The 24,068-nt window shown below is 42.1% G+C and overlaps 1 protein-coding gene across 2 annotated transcripts in view; it reads left to right on the forward strand.

Moving 5' to 3' along the window:
• NEURL4 (neuralized E3 ubiquitin protein ligase 4) overlaps positions 1-20,174 on the forward strand; it is a 139,429-nt gene extending 119,255 nt beyond the window's left edge. For both annotated transcript variants that reach the window (XM_069215503.1, XM_069215504.1), the window contains exons 24-29: positions 760-853; positions 1,164-1,271; positions 6,169-6,313; positions 6,420-6,532; positions 11,368-11,527; positions 15,963-20,174. In XM_069215503.1, the coding sequence (XP_069071604.1) occupies positions 760-853; positions 1,164-1,271; positions 6,169-6,313; positions 6,420-6,532; positions 11,368-11,527; positions 15,963-16,167 (825 nt within the window). In that variant the 3' untranslated portion in view covers positions 16,168-20,174. The remainder of the gene's footprint in view (positions 1-759; positions 854-1,163; positions 1,272-6,168; positions 6,314-6,419; positions 6,533-11,367; positions 11,528-15,962) is intronic.
• The last annotated feature ends 3,894 nt before the right edge of the window (positions 20,175-24,068 follow it).

The following is a 24,068-nucleotide window of genomic DNA, read 5'->3' on the forward strand; positions in this document are numbered from 1 at the left end:
ACCCTATTCCCATTCTAGTTAAAATATGAAAGATTAACCAGCAGTAAGGCATTTTAATTAGCCTTCTGACACGTGGCCTGATGGAAAGACATTCATTGTGTATTCATCTGGGACTTGTTACCTACTTCAGACACTTTTTCCTTCCAGATGACCGATTATATGAGCAAATGTATAAGATTTGCTACAGTGCCACAAGTGGGAAATATTATTTTGTGAATTTCCTCACACTGACCTTATGGGCTTTTTCAGCTGATTCCACAGAAGTTATAATGACCCAAGGTCCTTAAGAAATGTTCTTCAGCATCTGGTAACCTGTTCCTGATTTAAAGGATATTTATATGAAAGAGCTCTCTTTGCCCAACTTTCCCCCCCCCCCCTCTCTCACCCCCAGCCTCTTCCTAATTAAATCTGCTGTTCGTTGGTAACTTATTACCTATTAGGGTAATTAGCACACACTTTTAGGCACAACACAACTAAGTGTAAATTAAAAATAAATTGTCAAAAACCGTAAACAACACCTTACTGCTTGTATGTCTGAAGATAAATTCCATACCACAGCTTTCCTAGTCTTTCTCTTGAGCCCATTCCCTTTTGTGTGCCTTCCATTCCTAGCTTCTGACCTGTTTTTCTGCTTCATCCTCAGTACTACCTGCTAACTCACACAAAACCTGCTGTTGCACCAACTGCTTCAAGCGTCTTCTTTGATGATCCCTATTCTTTCTTCCCCTACGTTCAATGGTTGTCTCTCTTTCTGGCCAGGTTACAATTGTGACAAACGATGTCCCAGCAGCAGGTGCCGATGGCATCCAGTCTCGTTGCCGAGCTGACATGGAGAAAGCTGATATGGTTGATGGTAAGTTGCACTAACAATGTCTTTTTTTTTTTTTTTTCTTTTTTCCATCTATGCGCATGCTCAATTCCTGTGCTTTTTTAATCAGTTTACCAAATTTAGCATGATTTGTGGAGTCCTTGTGTTGTAAGCACCTATTCAGTAATAACATTGCTTGCTGCTTGCCAACTAATTTCTTATCGCCAGTTCCTCCTTCGACTCCACTAAAAAGTTTATTCTAAGGCCACAGGTTAAGACTTTCTTACATTTCTTCCCTTCATCCAGTGGCTCCTGTTTTGAATTGTTTTTGATACTTTGACCCCTGTGCCCATAGGAATTAAAGAGAGTGTGAGTTGGACGCCTCCTCTGGAAGTGCACACTGTGAAAACTTGTGAATACCATTCTCTCTGTGCCCGCTTCCGGGATCTCCTCATGCTGCCAGGTGAGACGGCATGAACTGAAGGTGGGAAGTGTGTTGATAAACAGTTTAAAGGATGCTGAACGTGTCCATATTGTTATATTTTGGCCTATTATAGAGGTCTCTACCATAACCGCTTTAGTTTGCTTTCACATCTCGGAGGAACAGCTAATTGTATTGTTACTTAACATCTCCATGACTTCTTGAATGCATAGAACATGTATCGATATAGGGCCTGCTTTAGATTTCAGCGAACAGGTTTCTCCGTCACGATGGTGATGGATATCCCATCCAGCGAAATATAAATCCCATAGGAATATAATGGGATTTATCTTTTAGCGGACGGGATATCTGTCACCGTTGTGACTGAGTAACCCGTCTGTCGACATCTAAATCAGGCCCAGAGCGTCTTATTTTTCCAGAAAGGTTCTTGTCTGTCGGTGCCGAAGTCTTTTGGGACCGGGGTGTTGTGGGACCTCAGTTTCTGCACCTGGATTTTTCCAACGCAAGGGCATCATCCTAACTCCTGCATTTTAACTATTAAGCAATATGTTTGTGTCTTTTGGTGCGCTGCTTTTTTCTCTGCTCCCACTGCTAACTTCTTAGCGTTCAGTTACATCATGCCTGCATATTTCAGGCCTGAATATCGACTGAAACCCAGAGCCACACACACACACACACACCCCTGCTGCCTTTAAATGTGTAAGAAAAATTGTTCACCAGATATGATTGCCCAGTATATGTCAATTTTCTAACTAAAGCGGTTTCAACCTATTTTCCCCTTTGGTTTTCATACTTTGTATGATCCATTATTCTTATTACATCCCCCCCTTCTTCTATGTGGTCTTCAGTAACTCCCTGTTTCCTTATTAAATTGTTCCTTTATTTTGCGTACATTTGGTTACTCTTATTTCCTTCATAATTTCTTCCAGGCCTTTTTTGCTACGATTACTCTACCTGTTTCTGTCTTTGGTGACTTTTCTTCAAGCTCTCCTGGATTAACTGTCCTTTTTCCCGTTTTGATTATTTGCATGTAAAAACATATTTTTCTTTGTATTTAATTTTTTGTGAGTTTATACCTTTTGAAAGGCGCTTTGAGGAAGATACAGTGTGTAAAGGAGATAAAATGATAACTTCTTCCACTTAAGAAAGTGGAGCAGGAAGGGTCAATAGTACAATGGAAGGGGTGAGCTACTGAATCAGCAGTGCTCTTTATGGAAGTGTGATTTCCATGACTGCCCCATCACTGTGAATGCAGTCCCTTCCAGGTGAACTTTAGTTAAGTGGGAAAATTGTCTGTCCTTTCCGGAACTGTGGTTAGAACATTAACATTTGATACTTGCCAGCAGATAAATATTGAGAAAAATATATGTGGCGAGGAATAATTTTCTTTAAAGAGTTCTCAGTAGTCTTTGTGTCTTTTTTTGTATTTTACTGATAAGATAGTTTGCCTTTGTTAACAAATTTATTGTATTGATAGTTGGTGAGTTTTTTTTTAGCGTTAAAGGGATTTTATTTTCATGTTTCGATAACTTGTATCCTGAGTTTAATTACTTAAGCACTTATTCATGGTACCAGTTACAGAGATAGCTATGCTGAAATTTCAATTCTTACAGTTGTATAGGATGCATTTGTTCACCATTAAACTTTAGTCTTTGCCTTTCCATATGTTATCCCGTTATTATCCTTTTCTTTGAAGCATCATTGCAGTTTGCATCCACGCTAGTAGTCCTGTATAGTTTCTTTCTGGTGATTGTGTAGCGATCCATTTAACCTTTTCAGTGCAAGGAACTGATCATTCTCTGCAGTGCCTTCTAATGAAGAGATGGAGTCTGTTTTTTTAATTATTTTTATTTTTTTAATCAACAGTTTTTCCATGATCTTGGAGGGAAATGTTTTCTTTTTACTGTGGACACTCAAAATAGTGTTGGGGTTCATTAAAAAAAAAAAGTATTTCCAGAACAGTGTTGGTAAATTCCTCTTAAGGAATGCTTGCTTTCACATTCACTGGAATGTCCATATCCTAGAAACACCAATTTTCTGTAACCAGTTGCTGTCACATCCACCCATTGTTGACCCTATAAATGCAGTGAAACATTTTTTTAGTGTAAAAAGTTATTTTAAATCTACCAGTTACTGTGAATTTGAGTAGCGTTCGTTTCCAAGCATCCGTTTTCTGTGCATCTAAAAAGTTCTCGGTCGGGAGATGTTTTCATTTTGGAAAGCTTAAAGAAGCATTTTTAAAATATAATTTTTTCACGAAGAGAATTCTGAGGGAAATCTGAGCCTGTACCTAGCCTGGTAGTCCCTTCCATTATTATTATTTTCATATCCTTAAGTCGGCCTGTGTCTGAGACCATTTTGCTACACAAGGGGTCGAAATCTTTAAATGTAACCTACATATTCAACAAAGCCATTATAAAGAGTAAGAGTACTCCTTTACAAGCACAGACCCAGTTGAATGTTTCTGAAAATGAATACTCTGTTCAGCAACCATCAAATTTACAACAGATCGATATTTCACCTCCGGAGAGCAGATCCTCCTTCTCTGCTCACAAGATGATATTAGAAGAATTTACAGGAAAGGGTATTTGTCAAATGATCACTACTGCAGTCTGTGTGTCCATGCAAGACTCTGAGAAGTTTGATACATAAAAACAAGTATTTGAGTAGCTGAGATGGCTTTTTCCCTTATTAATATGAGAGTGTCTTTTCTGCCTTATTTGCATTTGAATGGTGCTATTGTGCCTAATGTCAGAGTGTTTTAAACATAAACACCAATGTGTAGGCCCAGCGGGTATTAAAAAGGAAGAAAGGGAATAATTTGAAATACGTGGGTAAAGAGAGACTAATATAAAATGTAGGGGAAGGGACAACGTTTTTAAAAAATGATGAAATAAGTCAAAAAATGAGATATAGCGGAACAACAAAATCCTACTGGGAAAATAGTTAAAGTTCAGTGAAGAAATATAAAGTAAAAAACTAGACGAAATCCAAAAAAAAGTAAATATATGAAAGAGGCAGAATAATTTGCATAATTAAAGTGCCTTATCTGAATAGAAATAAATATCAGCTGTGCTGAAGTACCCTATGGTAACCATACCCCACTTCTCAACCGTCAAAAAAACAAAGCAAACTTTGTGGTGAGGCTCTGAAAAAGAATAATTTTAGTTAGGTTAGTGTACCAGAGAATGCATACAGCAGAGACCTTCTTGCCGCATTGAGCACTTTCTAAATAAACCTGTTTTATCTATTACAGAATACAGAGTGTGTATTGACTCTTTTGATTTTACAGTGACAAGATGTTTTGCAGAGGAAGACTCCTTCCCCACTCGGGACACATGATTTTTGTCTTCCTTTGCATAGCACTGCAAATGTAATCTGGTTTTCAAATGCATCTTCAGAGCATGTGGGATGAGAATATGTATGGTACATTATTTAGAAAGAAAAAAACACATTAAAAAACAGCAGTTTTTTTACAAGAACAAATGGAGTGTTTTTTTTTTTGTTTTTTTTTCAAAACTGTGCTTTTCTAATTATTTTTGCCAGAGTTTGGTTCAGATGGAGTCCGTATTCTAGGTACATAGCAGGAGAAGTCTTAGAATTGTGCCATCTCTCTTTATTTCGTTTGCTAGTCTAGAATTTTGTTGCTGATGTGGGAGCCGTGTTGCTTATAGAACGTCTTGATCTTTCTTTGCAGATATAGTGGGTTGCTTAGTTTTACAGCTGTAGTTGAGATGCTGGATACATTGAAGCTGATTTGATAGCAGGAGGCACTCACGGAATGTTTTGAGTGCATGTGGAATTCATCCGACTTTACTAATTCTCTCAATCAGTGGTATACAGGGACTTCATGAGGAGTGTCGCATGAAACTCCAAGCCAGTCAGCATAGTGTTGCTTCTGTTGGGGTGCACCAGGATCAGGGCTTTTACAGTAGCTATAAAGTCTTTTTTATCCATAGTGATTTTGACTGTTTGGGGCGGGATGAGTTGGTAACAGCTAACTTGAATTTTCCTACAGTAAGAGTTCTAGTGCGAAGGCCAGGGATGCCAAGGGAGATCAAATTACATTGTCACGCACTTGCACCCTCGTCTTAGTGGCAGGATGAGGTCGAGACCAGCTTTAAAAAAAATAAATATATATATATGCTTCTGTTGGTGTTTCAATTTATACTTACCAGAGGACTTGGACTGCAAAGGCTGACGTCTCACAAGAATTTTTGTCTGGGGAGCTGAGGATGTGTGCAAAAAAAGGATGACAGCTTGTATGAAATAAAGGTGGCAATGCGTTTGACATCTGTTTGATGATAATGACAACATGTAAAACTAAAGAGGGATCATTGATCAGAATGAAATGCAGTGTGCTGACTGTTGTGTGTGAGTGAAATTGAATCAAGTTGTTTGCAGACTAGAACAGTTAAGAAAAATATCCCATTGCTGCTGTTCAGTTTCATTAAGGTCAACTACATATTCAGTAACCTTATGACAGCAAGTTAATGTAGGAATGGTTTGCCAACAACTGTAATTATGTGTACCATTGTGTTTTGTGAATCTTCATCTTGGGTCCCTTTCGCTCATGGGACCACATATATCCATGGACATTGATTTTAGAACCTGGACTAAGAATTTCTCCTCTACTTCTGAGACTGAATGTGGATTGTGAGCGAAGTCGAGAGATAATAGTAAAATAAGTTCAGTGATACATGATTGATAAATATAATTCTAACAAATCTGGGTCTCTGTTAACAAACTGTTATCTGCTGTAACCACTCTGTGTATATTGGATTTACTGGGTTAGCATATAAAATAGTGTCCTGCAATTTGCCTGCCATTCATTAGCCAGTAGGACAGGGTGCTTATGATCTTGATCGTGTTTTGACATAACAAATCCAAATTACTGTTGCCTCTGCTTTCCTTTTAGATGGATATTTTTCAGAGGATCCTAAGCTCAACCTGTGCTACTGCGAGTCCTGCCACAAACTGCGGGGGGATGAAGCCTACTGCAAGCGTGGGGAGCCTCCAAGGGACTACGCTCTACCTTTCGGATGGTGCCGCTTCTCTCTTAGGTATTGTTGCTTTGGAAGGTGTTGAAGGATTCAGCAAGCATTTGTGTCATGGCATCAGATACTTTTGGATTCTGTCTAGATGCAAACTTTGTTCTCGCCTCTGCAGGTTGAATCCACGCCTCGAATCCACCAACATGTGTAAAAAGTGGCATATGGCATACCATGGAACTAGTATAGGTGCTGTGCGGCGGATACTGGACCGCGGAGAGCTGCTGTCCGGTAAGAATGCCTTTGATCAAGCTGTTAATTGATGCCACTTGCTTTGGCTCCATCTTTTCTGCTCAGTATTGTCTGCCTCTCATGTTGCACTCTACTCGCCCACTGCCATCCATCCCCCCTCTCCGAATCCCCACTTGATGTCCCTCAAGCTTCAGCCTAACTACTCCAACTCCAGATTCTCTGCAACCAACTGTCTGATCCAGTACTCCTTGATGTCACCACTAACATCCCTTTCTGGACTTCCTTTGCTTATCATCTCTCCTTCTAATAAAGGTCTGGGTACGATCCCATGTTTCCTTACACTTGATGGCCACTCTCAAATGCTGCTTACCCAAGGATGCTTGTCCTACTTCGAAGTATACGTCAGGTGAAATTAAGCCCAGCTGGAAGTGTGCACTAAAAGCCAGCAGAACTACTCCCTCTGGATAATGTTTGTCTTAGCGAACTCACTGTAAGCTATGAAGGACGAACAGTACTCACCAAACCTATCTTAAATCAAGTTAACAAATCTCCCCCCCCCCCCCCCCATTGCTATCATCTGCGGATACACCTTCGTACTCATGCTATTTGCCTAAGGAAAAATCTCCCCAATCTCATTCAGTTACACTTTGCAACATAGCAGTCCCATGTTCAAATACAATTAAACATTGCTTGCTGTGTACTATTTAACTGCCAGTCTGCAGTCAAACACTGCCGGCAGCTCTCAAACAGAATTACAAACTCTAACCTAGACATCTTGGTTCTGACGGAAACTTGGTTCAGGGAAGCCTCGGGCAAGACCGTCAACCTCCTCCTCTACCAAAAGGCTCCATCGTTCGATGTGCCTTTGCAGACAAACATTGTGGTGGAGTAACAGTGATTCCCAGAAACACCCTTATGTTGCAACCGTCTCTCCACAGATCGCTTTAATTCCTTCCATTTACTCTTCCTGGAAATCTCTGCCTTTAAAGCACCTCATCTCCAAATGAATGTCACTTACCACCCTACAAGTGAAAACAGTACATTTGTGCAAGAATGCTTGAAATGTATGTCTTTGCAACTGATAATCTCAACACCCCTATCTTTTGAGGTAATTTAACCTTCATTGGGACAAAGATAACAAACTTGTGGATCTGTTCTTTTCTTTCTTTGACAACGACCCTCTCCAACACTACCTCAGAGCCACCATATTCGACTTAATCATAGTGAAGGCTTCACTTTTAACAGCTGACCATCCAATTCTGTTAGATTGGTCCATCCGCTTTTAAAATAATTTCTATCTTTCATTTATCTTCCAGAACATCTCAGGCCAACTGAAAAAGGAAAAAATGTAGTTCTGTGACACTAAAAAATCAATTGCAGATGCATGTGGCTAACTGTCAATGAATCTCCAGAGTGGATTCAGAAACCTTTTCTAACAATACTCCCACATGCTGCTAGGTGGCACTGTGCTGCTCCACACTGCTCTAGAACTAATAAGTGGAGTTGCTTATAAGCGCACCCCTGAACGTTGACGTCGGTTCCTTTCTTTCCAACCTGGATGTGGAACCCTACTTCCAAATTTGTCAGCTGCCTTCTACTTGTTCAAAAATCCATGTTGTGACTGAGGAAAACAGATAATGGTCACAGACCTGCACGCACTGTATGTGTCTCTGATGTTTGGGCTTGGGACATGACTCTCGACCTGATTTTGATGTGGGCTGAGGGGATACTCAGTCACAAACATGACGAATATCCTGTCCACGGTATTACCATCTGCACAGGATATAATGGGATGGTAATACAGCGGACGGGATATCTGTCACTTTTGTGACGGAGTATTCCCCTCTGGCAAGATCAAAATCAGATCCTCAGTCATGCAAGCATTGTGCTCTTAAGCACACAAAAGCAATCTGGGACTGAGAAGCTAAACTGTGCATTTCCAAACTTAGAAGAAGCCCAAGCCTTCATGTAAGTCCTACTTCAGGCCGTGGACATGCTCTTGCTTCTTGGGCCATTCTTGTGTGACGTCAGCCTTTGCAGTCAAAGACCTCTGGTAAGTATAAATTGAAGCACCAACAGAAGCATAATTTCTTTTTTTAAGCTGGTCTCGACCTCATCCTTCCACTAAGACGAGGGTGCAAGTGCGTGACAATGTAATTTGATCTCCCTCGGCGTCCCTCGTCGCACAGCTACCATTCCTCGATATTTGCCAGGCTTCGGTACAATAATCAGAACACACATTCATAAAACATTACTGCCTTGACAACCATGTCTGGCGTGAAGGGCATTTCACCCGTTTGACTCTGCAAGACATGTCAGTCTGAGCCTAATCCAGAGATTCCCCCGCCTTGGGAACGTACTGCTTTAGTATCTTTTCTAACATGTGATTCTTCTGATGGATACTTCTAAACACATTTAAAGTAATTCTTTCTGGTGGATGCTCCATCCAACTATAGTTTCCTAACTGCCCTCCATCCTCTTCTTTCTGCGGAGTGACCTGTTTTTAACATCTAAAAAGGTCTCAAGTAAAGAATCTGCACACTAGTATCAACAATTCTGCATCACATCTGAGGATGAAGAAAGATAAGCATGAAGCAGATGTCAGTGTGCAGGGGCAGTGCTGATTTGTGGCACCCCCTGTCCCTTCTGGGACGGTATGGAGACAGTGTGGGAAAGTTTCCATATCTATTCTGGCACCTGTTGTGCGTTCTAAGGAGAGGAGTCTATGGTTAGAGTATCCACCTCAAAGAGCGTTACTGAAGGTAAGTAACTTGTTCATTACTGCTCAACCCTATTTGGCTCGCGGTCACTTCATCATCCCTCAGCGTCATGACAGAAGAATACAGTAACTGCATGGAAAATCTAATAAATGTACTTGCCCCACTGAAAAACAAGAGGAAGATCCCAAATCATCCCACCCTTGGATCTCAAAAGATCTTCATACGGAAAGAAAACAACTGATTTCTGGAGAAAATGTGGAGACAAGCACCCTTTCATTCTGATCGCAACAGTCTGAAAGATACAACTGGAATGTCTTGGAGAAAATTGCTCCACATCAGAGCTCCAAATGTTAGGAATTTGCTAACATTTTCTTAGTGAAAGTAAAGTCCATTGACCAATCTCTTTCTCCAAAATGGGTCTTTTCGGTTGACTGTGAGTTGACCCGCAAAGCCCAACGGACTTGGTCATTCTTTGATACAATTTCTGAATCAGTTACTCAGTACCATAATCCAGGTTAAACTGACTAATCGCCGCTCATATGTACTCTTGATTTTCTCAGTAGGAAATAACCAAAATGCTGTTACCTTACTGGCCTTCCCTGGTAAAGGACTTGCTAAAGCAAGTTATTCTCCTGACTGCTGAAAGCTCTTTCAGGTTTCTGGCCCCTTAAAGAAACCTTCTGCTGCTATTAGTGACTTGAACTTCCGCCCTGCAGCACACTCTCATTCTTAGGAAGGGTGCTTGAAAGCTGCATGGCATCGCACCTGTTTGATTACACTCATGAAAATAATCTTTTATACACGTTTCTGTCGGTATTCATACAGGGTTGTACTACAAAAATAGTCTTTCAAATTGTTGACTCCCTCGGCCTCCTTGATTTAAATAACTTTTTTACTTTTGTTCTTTTGGACCTTTTGGCTGCATTCAATACAGTCAACCACTATTCACTGATTATAATCTATAGAGATATAATGGGCATTCATTGCACAGGCTTGAACTGGTTCATTTATTACCTGTCAAACGGTCTAGGAGGGAAAATAGATAGCTCTGTGTCTAGCAAAATCTGCCTTGAAAAGGTGTCCCTCGGGGTTCAAGCCTATATCCAACTCTGTTCAGTCTATAGCTGGGACCTCTAGGAAAGATTCTGAAAAGCTTAGGACTTCTGTACAGCCAGTATGCAGAAAATGCCCTCATATATCTGAATTTTCTACCCCAGATGACTTCATTTTACTCGCAAACAACTTGAACCCAGTCGGGAAATGGATAGCAAACTGTCACTTAAAATGCAACCCTATAAAAATAGTTCTTGCTGATCTCGCCAAAGAAATCAAATCTTCTGATCTAAGAATGGTTAGAAATCTGTTCTCCCCGAGTCTGCCTACCAGATATTGTAGACAGTTCCAGATTTTTCTTAACAGCTGTCTCAATCTCGAGAAACAACTTTTCCACCATGACCAGGAATGCCCTCCATGAGCTAAAATTACCATGGGGTATTGGGCAATTCATTCAAGAGCAGGATTTGAATCTGTTAATCCAGTCCAAAAAAGACCAGTGTGTGGGCTAAGAGAAAACACTTCTCTCTACGTACATGAAATATAATTTATCACCTGTGAGAACAGTACTTCCTTCATGCAGCCATCCACTTTGCATCAGGAAATTTGACATCATCACTTCTGATGTGTGCTTCCTACAATTGTAGCAAGAGCTCAATTTAAGATGGTGTCATCATTCTCATAACTTTTCTCGATTCCTATCTGGCTGCAAAGTTGAAAATCTCTGGTGCCCAGCTTGGTACGAATTAGGCCTTCTCTGACAGTGTGATAAGGATCTGGAACTCCTACCTACCAGCCTAACACACTGCAGTGAACCATATCACCTTCAAAAGGCATATCTTATCTTTTTCTTTCAGAGACACTTTGGTAAACTTAACCTAGGTCCTCATTGATTTATCCTAACTGTTTTATTGACGCTGAGCTTTTGTGTCTCAACTGTTATCTTATAGAAAGATCATTTTTATGTATGAATACCAACTCTCTCGTAAAGGGCTCTAATGCCCTTGGGCCACGTTTGTGCTGGATAAAATCTCACATAAAATCATAAATAAAATACGTTGAGTCCTTCTTTTAATTAGTACTGTTTTGATCCACTTTCAGGTGCTGCTTCTGTTTTTATTTGCAAACCAGCCAAGGCAGAAATGCAGAATGGATACCATGAGGTGGATGAGAACAGTGTTCATGAGCGAGAGCCATACAAGATCCAGTTGTCACCCACCCTGCGCTATGCTGGATTGGAAAACTTTGCACCCAGAGTGCGGTACGTATTGTTGTGGTATAATCTGACAGGATTATGTTGTTTTGGTACTGTGGAAGTTTGTAAGCATTGATGGCTATTTGCGTGTCGCAGATGTTTTTGTGGACAGCAAATGATGCCCGTTGTGTCCTGGAGGACATTTTTCTCTGTGTCTGTGTTTAGGTTGTAAGTGTACTTGTGTTGTTACGGTTGGTTCCAGCTCACGTGCTTTGAAGGAAATAGCTCTGTGGTCAACTTTGGAGGGGTTGTTGAGATGTTTCTTTTTAGATCAAGGAAGTAATAGGAGAGTTTTTGCCTTCAGTTTTGAACAATATACTTCTGTAGTCAATATGTGCTATTAGGTTAATTCCCTGTCTTTGCTTCATTTATTTATAGGATTTGTATAACGATGGTGGTACACGAAGAAAACTTCAAAGGAAGAGGTTGCAGGGAGGTGTAGAGGACGATTGCACAGATCTTTATTGTCAGCAAATGCAATCCAAAAGACTCCCTTAAATTTGATAGTTATGGTATACACTCACTGTAGGAAAGTGCCCCTTTTTGCCATGGTCACCCCCACTTTTTGCCTGGTAATTGATGCAATCAGTTTTGACAGAAAGTGCACTGGGTTCCTGCTGTCCAGGTCCCCAGTTCCAGTTCTCTTTCCCTAAAACGTACAATTATTCCCCCAATTGGCAACACCTTTGGCACTCCTTTAAGTCCCTAGTGAATGGTACCCAAGGTGCCTAGGACATGGGTACCAAAAAGGGACCGAAAGGGCAACAGCATGTATTGTCACCCTAGGGGACCCCTCACCTAGCAATGTAGACTGCCAATGAAGACTGTGTTTCTTGTTGCAGTTAAAAGTGAAAACACAACATGGCACAGGGCCTCTGTGCCATGCCCACTAACACTGCATGAAATATAGGTAAGTCACCCCTACAGCAGACCTTCCAGCCCTAAGGCAGGTTGCATTATATTACATGTGTGAACATATCTGCAAGGGCATAAATGCCCCTGCCATGTCTTTGTCGATTTTTAAACATAGTGAGTGAACAGGGAAGCCATTGTAAGTGCATGTGCTGGACACTGGTCAATAAGAGTTCCCCTCCTACATGATGGCTTCACTGAAATCAGGGATGTTTGTTATCAAACATCTTGTACTAATAAAACCACGCTGATTTCAGTGTGGATTTATTAATAAATGCACCCAGAGGGCACCTTAGAGGTGCCACCTGAAAGAAACTACCAACAACTAGTGTGCTGACTGACTGGTTTCAACCAGCCTACCTCTACAGACTAGTTTCTGACCCCTCCCCCCCCCCCAAGGGTGAGAGCACACACTCTCAGGAGAGCCATGAACAAAGCCTACAGGATTACCTGTAAACTATCATTCCAAGGCAGGGAGTGTCAAAGAACCCACTGCCTTTGGTATGCAAATTTGGCTTCCCTCAGAGGTGAGGGGACCCTCCCCCATTTTATCTACCCACTCCAACCAGGGCCCATTTAGTGTCTGGACAGGTGGGAAGGTTTAGTCAGAAAGGCGTGTCCACCTCCGGGCCAGTGCCACCCCTAAGGTGGACTATCTGATGTGAACACAAAATGTGAAAGTCTGCCATCTAGGTGATGGCAGAAGTGGGAACTCTGGGATAGGGTTCTGCTCACTTCCCACAGGAATTGGTCAAATAGGGGGTGTAGTGACCCCAGGGGTAAGTAGCCCATTGGCTACTACCCTACACTCCCCTAAATCCAGTTTTTAGAGGAGACCCTTGCATCTGAAAATCAGATCCTGCCGACCTGCAAGAAAGGCACTGAAGAGACGCAAGAACAGAAGACCAGCAACTGACTTGGCACCAACCTTGCCAGCCTGCCTTCTGTCCTCGACAATTGCGCCAAAGATGTCTTGTCCTGCAGCTGATTGTGCCTCCAAAAGCCCAGGAGGACATCCAGCCTTTACCCAAGACCAAGGAACTCCAGCTCCTCCACTGCATCTTGCAGGCCACCTCCGTAAGAACTCTGAGGACTCCAGACTGCCAAAACCAGATGCTGGAAAGCCCCTTTGCACCTGTGCCCCCAGCTCGGGTTGAAGTGGGCCAACGGTGCTAGAGTGGTCCCCAGTCGAAGCCCACCTAGGGATCACCAGCTGTGGACTAACGATGATGCCTGCAGCCTCTTTGTGCAAGCCCCCTGTACTGCGAGTGACCCTGAGACAAAGAACCCACACCTCAGGACACCTCTGCAGCTGGCCACCTGGCCCCAGCAGAAGAGGACCAAAGGTGTCCCCAAGCTTCGTAAAACCTGAGCCCACTTGTCTGTCCAGCCGGACTGTGCCCCCATTCTGCAGCTTCGTTGCGCAGGCCCCATCTATTGCAACCACCTCCTGTGACAAAACCCGATGCCTCAGGACACCTCTGCACTCGGCCACCGTGGCCCCTGGAGAAGAGGACCAAAGGTGTCCCCACGTCCCTAAGCATTGTGAGACCTGAACCCTCTTGTTGGTTCAGCTGGACTGGCCCCCAGTCCCAGCCTGCAGCCTCCTTGTTCAGGCCCCTGTGACAGAAACCTAATGCCACAGGACACCTCTGCACTCGGCCACCCTGGCCCCAGGATAAGAGGACCAAGAGTGTCCCCATGTCTCCGAGCATCATGAAACCTTAGCTTCCTTGTTGATTCAGCCTTACTGGCCCCGCAGTCTGTCTGCAGCCTCTTAATGTCCGGACTGATCCCCTTTGGCTTCAGAGGGGCACCCGGTGCTGAACTGCACCTATGCACCTGGCTGCCCCAGTGCCACCCGAGGTGACCCTGCCCCATACTCACCTTAAATCTGGAATACTGGACCTGGAAGTCGCTGTGAAGTACCTGTTTGCAGTATATGTTTTCCTTCCACATGTTAACATTACCGCTTCAGAAATTGCACTAAGTGTCTACTTTTTCAACCTGTAAGAAGTTCTCACTCAAAACAATCTTGCCTGATTGTGATGATTTTGGTGCCTACATTTATATAACAATAAGTGTTATTTTTAGAAATAGATGTGGATCTCCTTATTGAGTTGTGTGCATCATTTATTGACTGTGTGCCTATAGCAGATGTCTAACACTCATCTCTGGTAATCCTTAGGCTGCTTGGCCACACTACCCCCTATAACAGGAACTTGGGGTTGCTAGAGCAAGCCCTTGTCCTCTTATAAGGGAATAACTGGACAGTTTGCACAGTATAACTCATTTTGGTATACTAGATAAAGAGCCATCCCTGTACATATGGCGCGTACAGAAACCAAATCAGTGGCTGCCGAGCAAACAATCTAGTACTACTAGAGGAAGGCAGAAGCCGAAACGTTGTTGAAATATATTTGGTTATTTAGTGAGTCCTTCTGTTTGAGTCACTTCTTGGGATAGTACATTTGTTTATGACTCTCTCTGTCTTTGATATCCAGATTTGTTCCCTGGCTGGCTGTTGTTCTCTGGTTATCCTTCATGAGGTATGGCTAGATAGAGAGGTGCAGATAAATATAGATATATAGATAGATAAATATTGTAGAAAAGTGAATTATTGTATGGTAGTGAGACGTCATAATGTCACAATCTTTGTCCGGTCAAGTTAGGGTCTTCAGCAAAACCCTTATTTCAGTCCTGGTTTGCTGCAGCACAGAGCAGTCGGGCTTAATCAAAGGCACAAGTGTAAAGCATTTAGAAGTACTAAAACAGTAAATAAGCAAGAACGACAAGTCAATAAAAATCTTACACCAATTCCGAAAAAATATTTATATTCCTATCTTTGAATAGGCAGAAAAATTACAACAATGTTTTGAGAGAAAACAGAGATATTTTTCAAAGGTCACCCTGGTTATCACAAGACCTATGTACAGTGCCTCCCGACATGTGGCATCCTGCATCTTGTGCTTCTCTATTAAACGTTTTTTACATAGTATGTCTGCCATGCACATCAGACAGGTTCAGAGCTAATGTGCCTCATAACCATATTTTCATCACGCCAAGGAGATAAGGATTCGCCACACTTTTTTGTTCCCAAGTTGTTGACTAACTTTTACTTGAATGCAAGAACTTTACTTCACGTCTTTTTTCCGGTGCTTACGCTATTCTTCAGATAATGAAATGCTGCTTGTAATTTGCAATGCATTTGTGTTTTTCCTTTTCAGAATAAAGTCCTTGCTTCCCACTGGCCCTCAGCCATCAGATTTTTTTTCTTAAAAAAAACAGTTGATTCATTTTTTTTTTAAACTGGGTTTTACGATCGGTACTTAAGCATGAAGGGGGGAAGAGGCATACCTCTGTATGATGCACGTTGGCTTGCTAAAGCTCTAGCAACTAACGAAACAGTTTATGGTCCTGTTCACAGATTTGTAATTGAAAAGAGCGCATGGGCTAATATGAACGATTCATTATAAATGTAATTTTATCCCTGTGTATAGTGACTAACTTTGCCCATTCTACTCAACAGCTTCAAGGACCCAAAGTCTCACCGTCAACACATGGCACAGGTGGCCTTTCAAGTCTGTGTGAAACCAGGCTCCTACAAGGTGGGGCCTCAGACTGTCAGTGCTGCAGAGCCTGTGGACCCCCGCTTCAGCAGCAGTGAACTGGACTGGGTGACCAAGGAGAAGGGGGCTGTTGTACTGTATGGATTGCTGGTCCACTTGGAGTAATTGGTAGTTGCAGGAACAAAAGTGGGTGGAAACTCTTTATTATAATGTCTCCCACAACTAGACTGACATGGGAGACCGAAGGGAAACTGAAGGAGACGGTGATTGTCAGCGAACACATCCGATTGAAGCACAGATTTCAGTCTGCTGAGGCCATGATCTCAAGAACTGAACTCATAACGCACGATTTACAACCACTTGATCGCTTTGAATTGTATCAGGGGGAGGTAGAGGAGCAGAGCGCCTACGCAGGAATTTGTCCTTCAGCATTTTAAGGCCTTTCCGTTGTGGATGTTGGATTAGTGGTGGGGTTATATTTGCACAATGGAGGGAGCGGAGGAGCCCGCCAAAAGAACTAACCATTAATTGCTTTGGATTCTTGATGCCAAGAATGTGTCAGCTAATGGGGGGAGCAAATACTTTTCCTCCTGCAAATTAAGCAGTGGCCAAAGACATACATTTGTGTACAGAGAAACAACAGAAACTCCCTTGTGACTGAACTCCAGATATCCTCTTCCATAATGTTTGTTTGAGCAGTCACTGGCCCCGTGTATCTGGAAAGATAGCTGGGATGGCACTATCTGGAAGTGCTTTGCCGAAGGAACCTTGAAAGTTGAGGGTTCAGTGCACAACAGGAGGAATGTGTTTGGCACAAACATCCACCTGAATGCTTCAATCTGGGTGTAGGGTGGATTTTGGTGAAAAGGGACTGGAGGATATAGTGACGATAATTTGCTCCTGGATCTGGTCTTTCTCCTAATGTTTTTTTTTTTTTTCTTTTCATGAGCTGAGAACACGTTTCGGTTGTTGTGCTGCATGTTCACTTCATGTGTAGGGGTGTATGTGGTGTGCATTTGTCAGGGGTCTCCTTTGCTTGTTTGATGTGGAGGGTTGTGTGCATGTGTATTAACATATTGTGATTAGTGCTTTGTGCACATGCTTGGAGAGTGTATGGAATTCATGTGTAGAGGAATGTATGTGCTTGTGGATGGACTGATTGGGTGATTGGTTGTTTGCCGAACACAGCCAATGTTGCCCTAAAGTTTGAGATTTTGCTGAACATGTAAGAAAACTGTGTGCACAGAGGAATGGATTGTTTCTGCTTAGGCATGCAGTGATCGTCTATACTGTGTGCACACAATGTCTGTATTTAGGAGTGTGTTGTTTGAGTACGTTTTCATGGAGTGTTGTGTGTGTATGTTTACGTGTACGAATAACTCACAGCTACAAAGGTGCCTTGACCTTAGTGCAGGTGTAGACGACTTTGTAACTCTAAGTGAGTTTCTGTACCACGGTTTACATTTTGGGATATGCTCAAGTCTGGTAGATTGTGTAATGTGTATTTTTGTTTTTTAGTTGAACATCTCTAGTCAAACTTTTGTTTCAGCACTTTATTTATTTTTTACCTTGTGCACAATACAGTTGGATGAGACCTGGGGTAGGGGCTTGGGGGCTACTCCTGTCTGAATAAGCAGTGATTTAAAAGAACTTCATGTGGATTGATTACTGCTCACCGAATCTTTGTTGCCACAACTCACCACAGGTGCTCAGTGTTATTGACTAAGTTGTAGAGGAGATCCCTGGAATACTGCACACCAAATACAGAAAACTGAATATTGCACATTTGTTAGTTCAAAACTCTGGGCTATGTTATACCTGGATCATAAGAAATCCTCTTATATGACATACCGGAGGCAGAGTAAACTGCTTTTATGTACTTGAGGCAAACAGAAGCCTGGTACGGTGCATGCCTGAGGCAAATGAGGCAGAAGGATGCACTGAGTAACTGTAACCCACAGGAAGTAGGAACTCAGACGTCCTGAGAGGAACACAGAAGCATTATCTTACTGTCCTAGGGCAAGGACAAACTTTCCACCACAAGATAGAGGATTGCACAACTTGGTTAGAGGACCTGTTGGGCTAGCCTGCTCACAGGACAAGTGGGGTGCTAGAGGATGGCCCACTCCAAAAGGTCATCCTAGCAAAATAGTGGACTCTGAAACATTCCTGGGTGCACGTGTCAGGCAAATTGTGCTCTGCGCTGCATTTCACTATCCACAACTCGCTGAAGTGGATGTATCTGTTTTGATAACTTGGGATTCCTCCGAAGGGTGTAGTGTTTTCTTCCTGTACATCATTTTTATTGGACTGATGGTGCACTACCTGTTGACATTATAGAGCTGAGCTTAGTTTCTCAGTATGCCGCAACCAAGGGTCGTTTGGAGAGTGTTTACACCTCATCGTCCATCATGACATAGCTAGCCTTTCTTTCCTCTCTAGTGCTATCACACCAGGAGTCCAAGTCTTATCACACAAAGATCATGAACTTTGACACCTAACCACCCTTTCATGAATGAAGAACCCAAACGTGTCATTTGTGGGAGAGTAAGACAATCTTAATTGTGAAGGTGGGTTACGCAGCTCACCTCTGAGTTTCTCACCGTCACACATAATGCAGCATATCCTCCTGACACCTGGAATCACAAATGTATCACCCCTAACCTTACATGCGTAACTCTCATTTTACTTTTTCTCCACAGGAAACCTTCATACAAGGAGTTCCAGTGTTCTCGCCAACATCACACACACAAAACTACTTAACCTTTTACTTCTCTCCTCCCTCATCCTTTTTATATTGAGGGAGTGTAAATTATGTTGTCCAAAAAAGGCCCGCCCTACCATCTTGTTTCAAGGAATCTTAGCTCTCGCACAAGCCACTATAGTCTGCCTCATGTCATAGATTCTAATTTGTTCAAACCTAACAAAGAGTGCACAAGTGTTTCACCTTGAGGCAAAGAGCCTGGGTCTTCATCTTTAAATGGGTGACACTAGTGTGTCCTCACAGAATAATCCCAAGTTGGTACTAGAACCCCAAGCGTCCCCCGCTTGCGCCACATCTAAAGCTCTTCTTCCTATCTCAGAGAACATGTGTGTGCCTCACTAAAAGAATCCTAGCGCCTTATCTTAGAGGGAACACAGGCTTCCTGAGGCTATAATGTATGAAGAGACGTAACCTTAGCATCTAGTGCCCATGTTTGTGCACCACTTTATCAACTTAATTGGCCATTTCTGGCAGTTTTGGTACAATCTGCCAGGGATATTAAAGTGCAGAGTTCATCTGTTCTCTGCTGTTTTCTAGGATTTGATCTCCCCAGGTGTCATGTTCCCTATGACATGACAGCACAGGTAATTTCAGTTTATTTTGTAGGAGTGAACCTTTAGTCTTGGGAATGATTTCACTGCCTAGAAGTGTTTCAATCTGGACTTTTCAGATAGTCTTTATAGAATGCATGAGCTTTTTACATCTGCTGGAAAAAGTTGTAAGATATGGGCATTCTCTACAGTTCCATATTTCATTGAGACTTCTCCAGGTGAGGTAGGCCTTGATTCTAATCTGCATTTATATTGAAACCTCATCTGTTACTTTTATCTGATTGCCAGTATTGCCTGATGGCTTCCACTAGTTTTGAACTAAAGCATCCAATATGGATGTAAGGGCAGCTTTCGATGTTTACATTAAACAGGCAAACTCATTTAGGCCCTAAAAACTCAAGTTAAGGGGGGCCCCTCAGTATTGCTTTCTGTTACATTGTTGTGATTGAGCTACTGAATAACAAGGGTGGCCAGTGGAGACCTGTTAACCCAGCCACCACTCTTGGCTTCAGTGTGTTTAACCTGGCCATGTTTGCCCTTTTTGGTCTTTAAGAAGAACTTTTCAAAGCAGTTGTTGGTGTACTATAGAGACAGTTAACAGCGAAAGGCATTCAGTGAGGTCAACCTTTTTTTTTTTTTTTAACATTTGACTCCATTTGTAGGCATCCCCTGGCCTGGAAAGGGGTGTTGTTGAAAAGTGCATGTAGAACTTTCTTCAGTGGTGATGCTATAGAACTTTATCGTTCCTCGCACACAAGGATTAAGAGCATATAATCCTCACATTGTGAACTGTTCCCCTCATACTAGATGAATCTGTGGCTTAAATCTGAAGTAAATTAGCCTTACTTTTTTGTCCGAGTGGGAGGTGTGGCCTTCATTCATTTGTTACTGCACTTTGTAATGTCCAGGCACTAACTTCCCCATTTTTTTAAACCTCCTTTGGGTAGAAGTACCGCTTCTTTGAGAAGGACGGGGCAGTTAATGTGCCATTCAACTTCCCATGGGTGGAAAAAATCTCTGTAGTTTGGCAGAGATCTTGAGTCTTTGCTTTTTCTGCGAGGCACAAAACATTTGGTGCCTATAGGTTATTCTCCTAATTTGTCCAGTTAATTTAATCCATTTTGGGAGGTGGATCCCAGGGCACTACCTCTCTCTCCTTTCTTTTGGTACTGCTCTCCTGTTTCTTGGCACTTAATCTTCTCTGCTCCCCTCATGAGTCCCGCACTGGTCAGCCAACGGCTGCATCTTATTTATTAAAAGGGTGAATTTGTTGAAATGTGAATTTTGGGGAGTTTACATCTCCGTTTCATAAGCTGCTTTTCACTTTATCATTTATTAAAGAATTGTTTTGTAAAAAAAAAAAGTGACTTTATTGTACAGACTGTTAAATAAATCTCCCCGATTTATAATAGAATGTGTTTTTCTTGTGGCAATTGGCCCTATTTTGGTAACTGATGGACAAAGCATTGAGGGTAAACAAAAAAAAGGTATGGGTAGTGGTAGATACATGGTTCACTTCCTGACCGTTATAGAAATACAATCAATATTAGTTCTTGTTGAAGGAAGTCAAAGTAGGGTGGAGCACAGTGCTAAGCGGTGAGGTATGCTCCACTACCAAAAACATAATTTAGTGTTCAGAAAACACCTTACATATATTTTTCAAAGATAGCGCAGCACTGCAAATAAGTTTCATCACAACAGGTGACTTTTTCAACGCTGCAAAATATACAAAAATATGTTTGGGCAAACCTAATGTGCAGAGGTTGAGGATGATAGCATAGAGATTGAGTTGTTGGAACTGATACTTGGGTGTGTGTCCATCCAAAACAAGGGGGTAAGTGGTGAAACACCCCTCAATCCAAGCTGAGGGAGCCAAGTGGTTGTGAAGCACTCAAGACCAAGACAATTAAGAGTGTGTGTGCCCACCGCATACCAGTGCACTGAAACTAATCAGGAAAGGGTTTAGTCTGCCCAGGCCAGAGTGAGTGGAGGCAGTCGACAAAAAAAAAGAAAAAGGGGGCCCGTAGGGGGTGGTAGTGATACATTAAGGAGGATACCGCGCATTGTTGCAAGCCAACAAAACAAGGAATGAAGAGAAACCGTAATAAAAGGCGATCCCTAGGTGGGTATACGAAGTCTAACTTGACAAGACCAATCGCTTCTTTCTGTCTGTTGTGATTATCAGGAACTTTCTTCAGGATGACCGAGATGCCTACAAGAAAAAATATCTATGTACATGTTTTCAATACTTTCTGTGTATACTGTTTCGACCTGGATTATGATGTTCCCAAAAAGTATTCTTTCGTATCTGAGTGAAGATACCTCAAACCCTGAAGAGACGCCTGGCAATTGCACTCTTTGCAAAATAATTTACTTCCCCCTCATTTGGACCTAAAAAGCAGAAACTGTTATTTAGTGTGTTCAAAATCAGTCTCCTTCACAAGAATTCGAAAGTGGATAGATGACCACCTAAGCCCGCTACAAAGACTTTGACTCCTGCTTAATCCCTCTCATGTAGGATTTCCAAAGTGGCTTCTGTTACTCACACCACCTCGCTGGTTTCCACTGCTGAACCGCAACTCGAGTACACCTATAAGCCTTTCACAAAAAGGTCCATCTCATTCCAGTCAGTCATTTAATGAAATGGGTTACATCTGCCTTGTCTGCTGTGAAGTCCTCCTCAAATCCTTCTGCTCCTGTGCCATTAATTGCTGCCTCATCAGTTTCTTTTCTCCTCCCTTCACAGTTAAAATCACCACTTGCCATATCATCAGTTCCTGGAACAAAAATGTCAGTTACTCCACCCTCAGTTAAGTTAACCATGACTTCAATTGACTTAAACTCTTCTGCAGTCGGTGATGAACTTGTTGGTGGAGGTGTCAACAAACCTTTTTCGTCTGCCACTATGACTTTGACTCTGTCGTCAGTGCCAGTTTCTGCACCCACGGTTCCTTCACCATTGATTGTCCAATTGTCATTGTGATATCATCAGTTGCACTCAAATTAGTTCTTTCATTTTGGGGTATTGGTGCCTTGACTTTATCTTCACCTTTAAAGGATTCCTCCATGCGGTCTGCATTCCGAGCATTGCCTCTATTATGAAAATAACTTTGCAGCTTCTGGATTTTGTGTTGCATGGCACTTCTTCACTTTGGGAAAGGAATAGTGTTATATTGATGAAAAGGATTAAACTAATGAGAAGGATACCTTCTTCTGCATTGAGGATGGCCAAGATTGCCTCTCATCAACAAAAAATAAAATGTATGCCCCCTGATGACACTGACAAGGGCATTCATCAAGCATGTTAGCATGAATGCAGAGAGCATTCACATTATCATTCACTATTATCCTTGCATCATAGCTGTGACAAGAGGTATGATAGGCCTGCAAGCCCACTCATAATTCAGATTCATGTAGATCTATTTACAGAACATGATTCGGAATATAGCTCACCATTTCCAGTATGCAAGACTTGCACATCAGCACCTGAAGTCTTATCCCCTAGTCCAGCAGCCATGTACATCTTGAATTGTACCAGGCCTAACTCAAGTGACTTGATGACAATTAACACATTTTCCACCTCAGCCCTTATATACACTGCTAATACAATTGGAAGTCAATAACAGATCAAAGATAATCCTTTCCACTTAACGTCTACCTGTTTATATGAACAATTTTCCCTCCCAGTTCTAAGGAGTCTGCATGCTCCCTTAAGATAAATCATCCCCAACTGATAGTCACTGGTGATTCTACTTACTGAGCGGAAGATACCAAGGCAAGAAATTAGGACAGCAAATTTATGGACCCAAAGTTATCATTCAACCTCACTCAGCATATTTATAGATCAGCACATAATATTTTGGATCTACTTTGGACCTGTACGACCTTAGTGCCTGACATACAAGTGATTTCTTGTGTGTGATCCGATCACCACCTTATCGAATTTGGGACTCCTAGTGAGAGATGACTAAAAGCAACTCACTAGTGGCGTAAAGCAAACCTCAAAGCTGTTAAGGAAACATTGATAAGATCTATTTGTTCTAAAGCTGTTGAGGCATAAAACTCTGCATTCTACAGGTAGCTGGTCAAGTATTCCAATTGATGTCCTCCTCTAACGGAGCACAGAATTATTGAAAAAGAGAAGACTGCACTCTGATTTACTTCGTAGTTAAGCAAAGCTAAGCCTAGGCTCTGCCGCTTATAACGACTGTGGCACCAGAACTACATAGATTCAGTTAAGTTTAAATTGGAAATCATAGACTATTAAAAAAAACTCTCAAAATGTGTGTCAGGCCACTGGTGAAGGTTGTATATGCATGCTGAGGACTTACAGACATGGCTGCACCTTGTAGATAACTTGGCATCTCAATTCTCATTTCAGAACATAATGCGATTCAGCTGCAGTTTAATGGGCAGTGATCAGCTAAAATAGAATTGCAATAAAACAGATAAACTTGAGCTAAACAACAAAACTCACCTCGGTTCCGTTAAAGATCTTATATGGTGTTTTGTGTTTTTAAAGCACTACTCGGAGTGGCTCCAGCATTCACTAAGAGTGGTGAGGTAGCTTCCCACCTGCAGTTTATGCACTTTAAAATAACATATGCTGCTGTAGATGTTGCCCTCTACCTTTCTGACACAGTTACCTCAACAACCTCAGCCATCATTAGGTTCCTTCCTAGTTACCTCCTTGCTTGCAGCTCCTGTCTCAAAACAATCACCGGCCTCCCAGATCCATAAAGATCCTGATG

Source organism: Pleurodeles waltl, chromosome 12 (assembly GCF_031143425.1).
Source record: "Pleurodeles waltl isolate 20211129_DDA chromosome 12, aPleWal1.hap1.20221129, whole genome shotgun sequence".
Lineage (NCBI taxonomy): Eukaryota > Metazoa > Chordata > Amphibia > Caudata > Salamandridae > Pleurodeles > Pleurodeles waltl.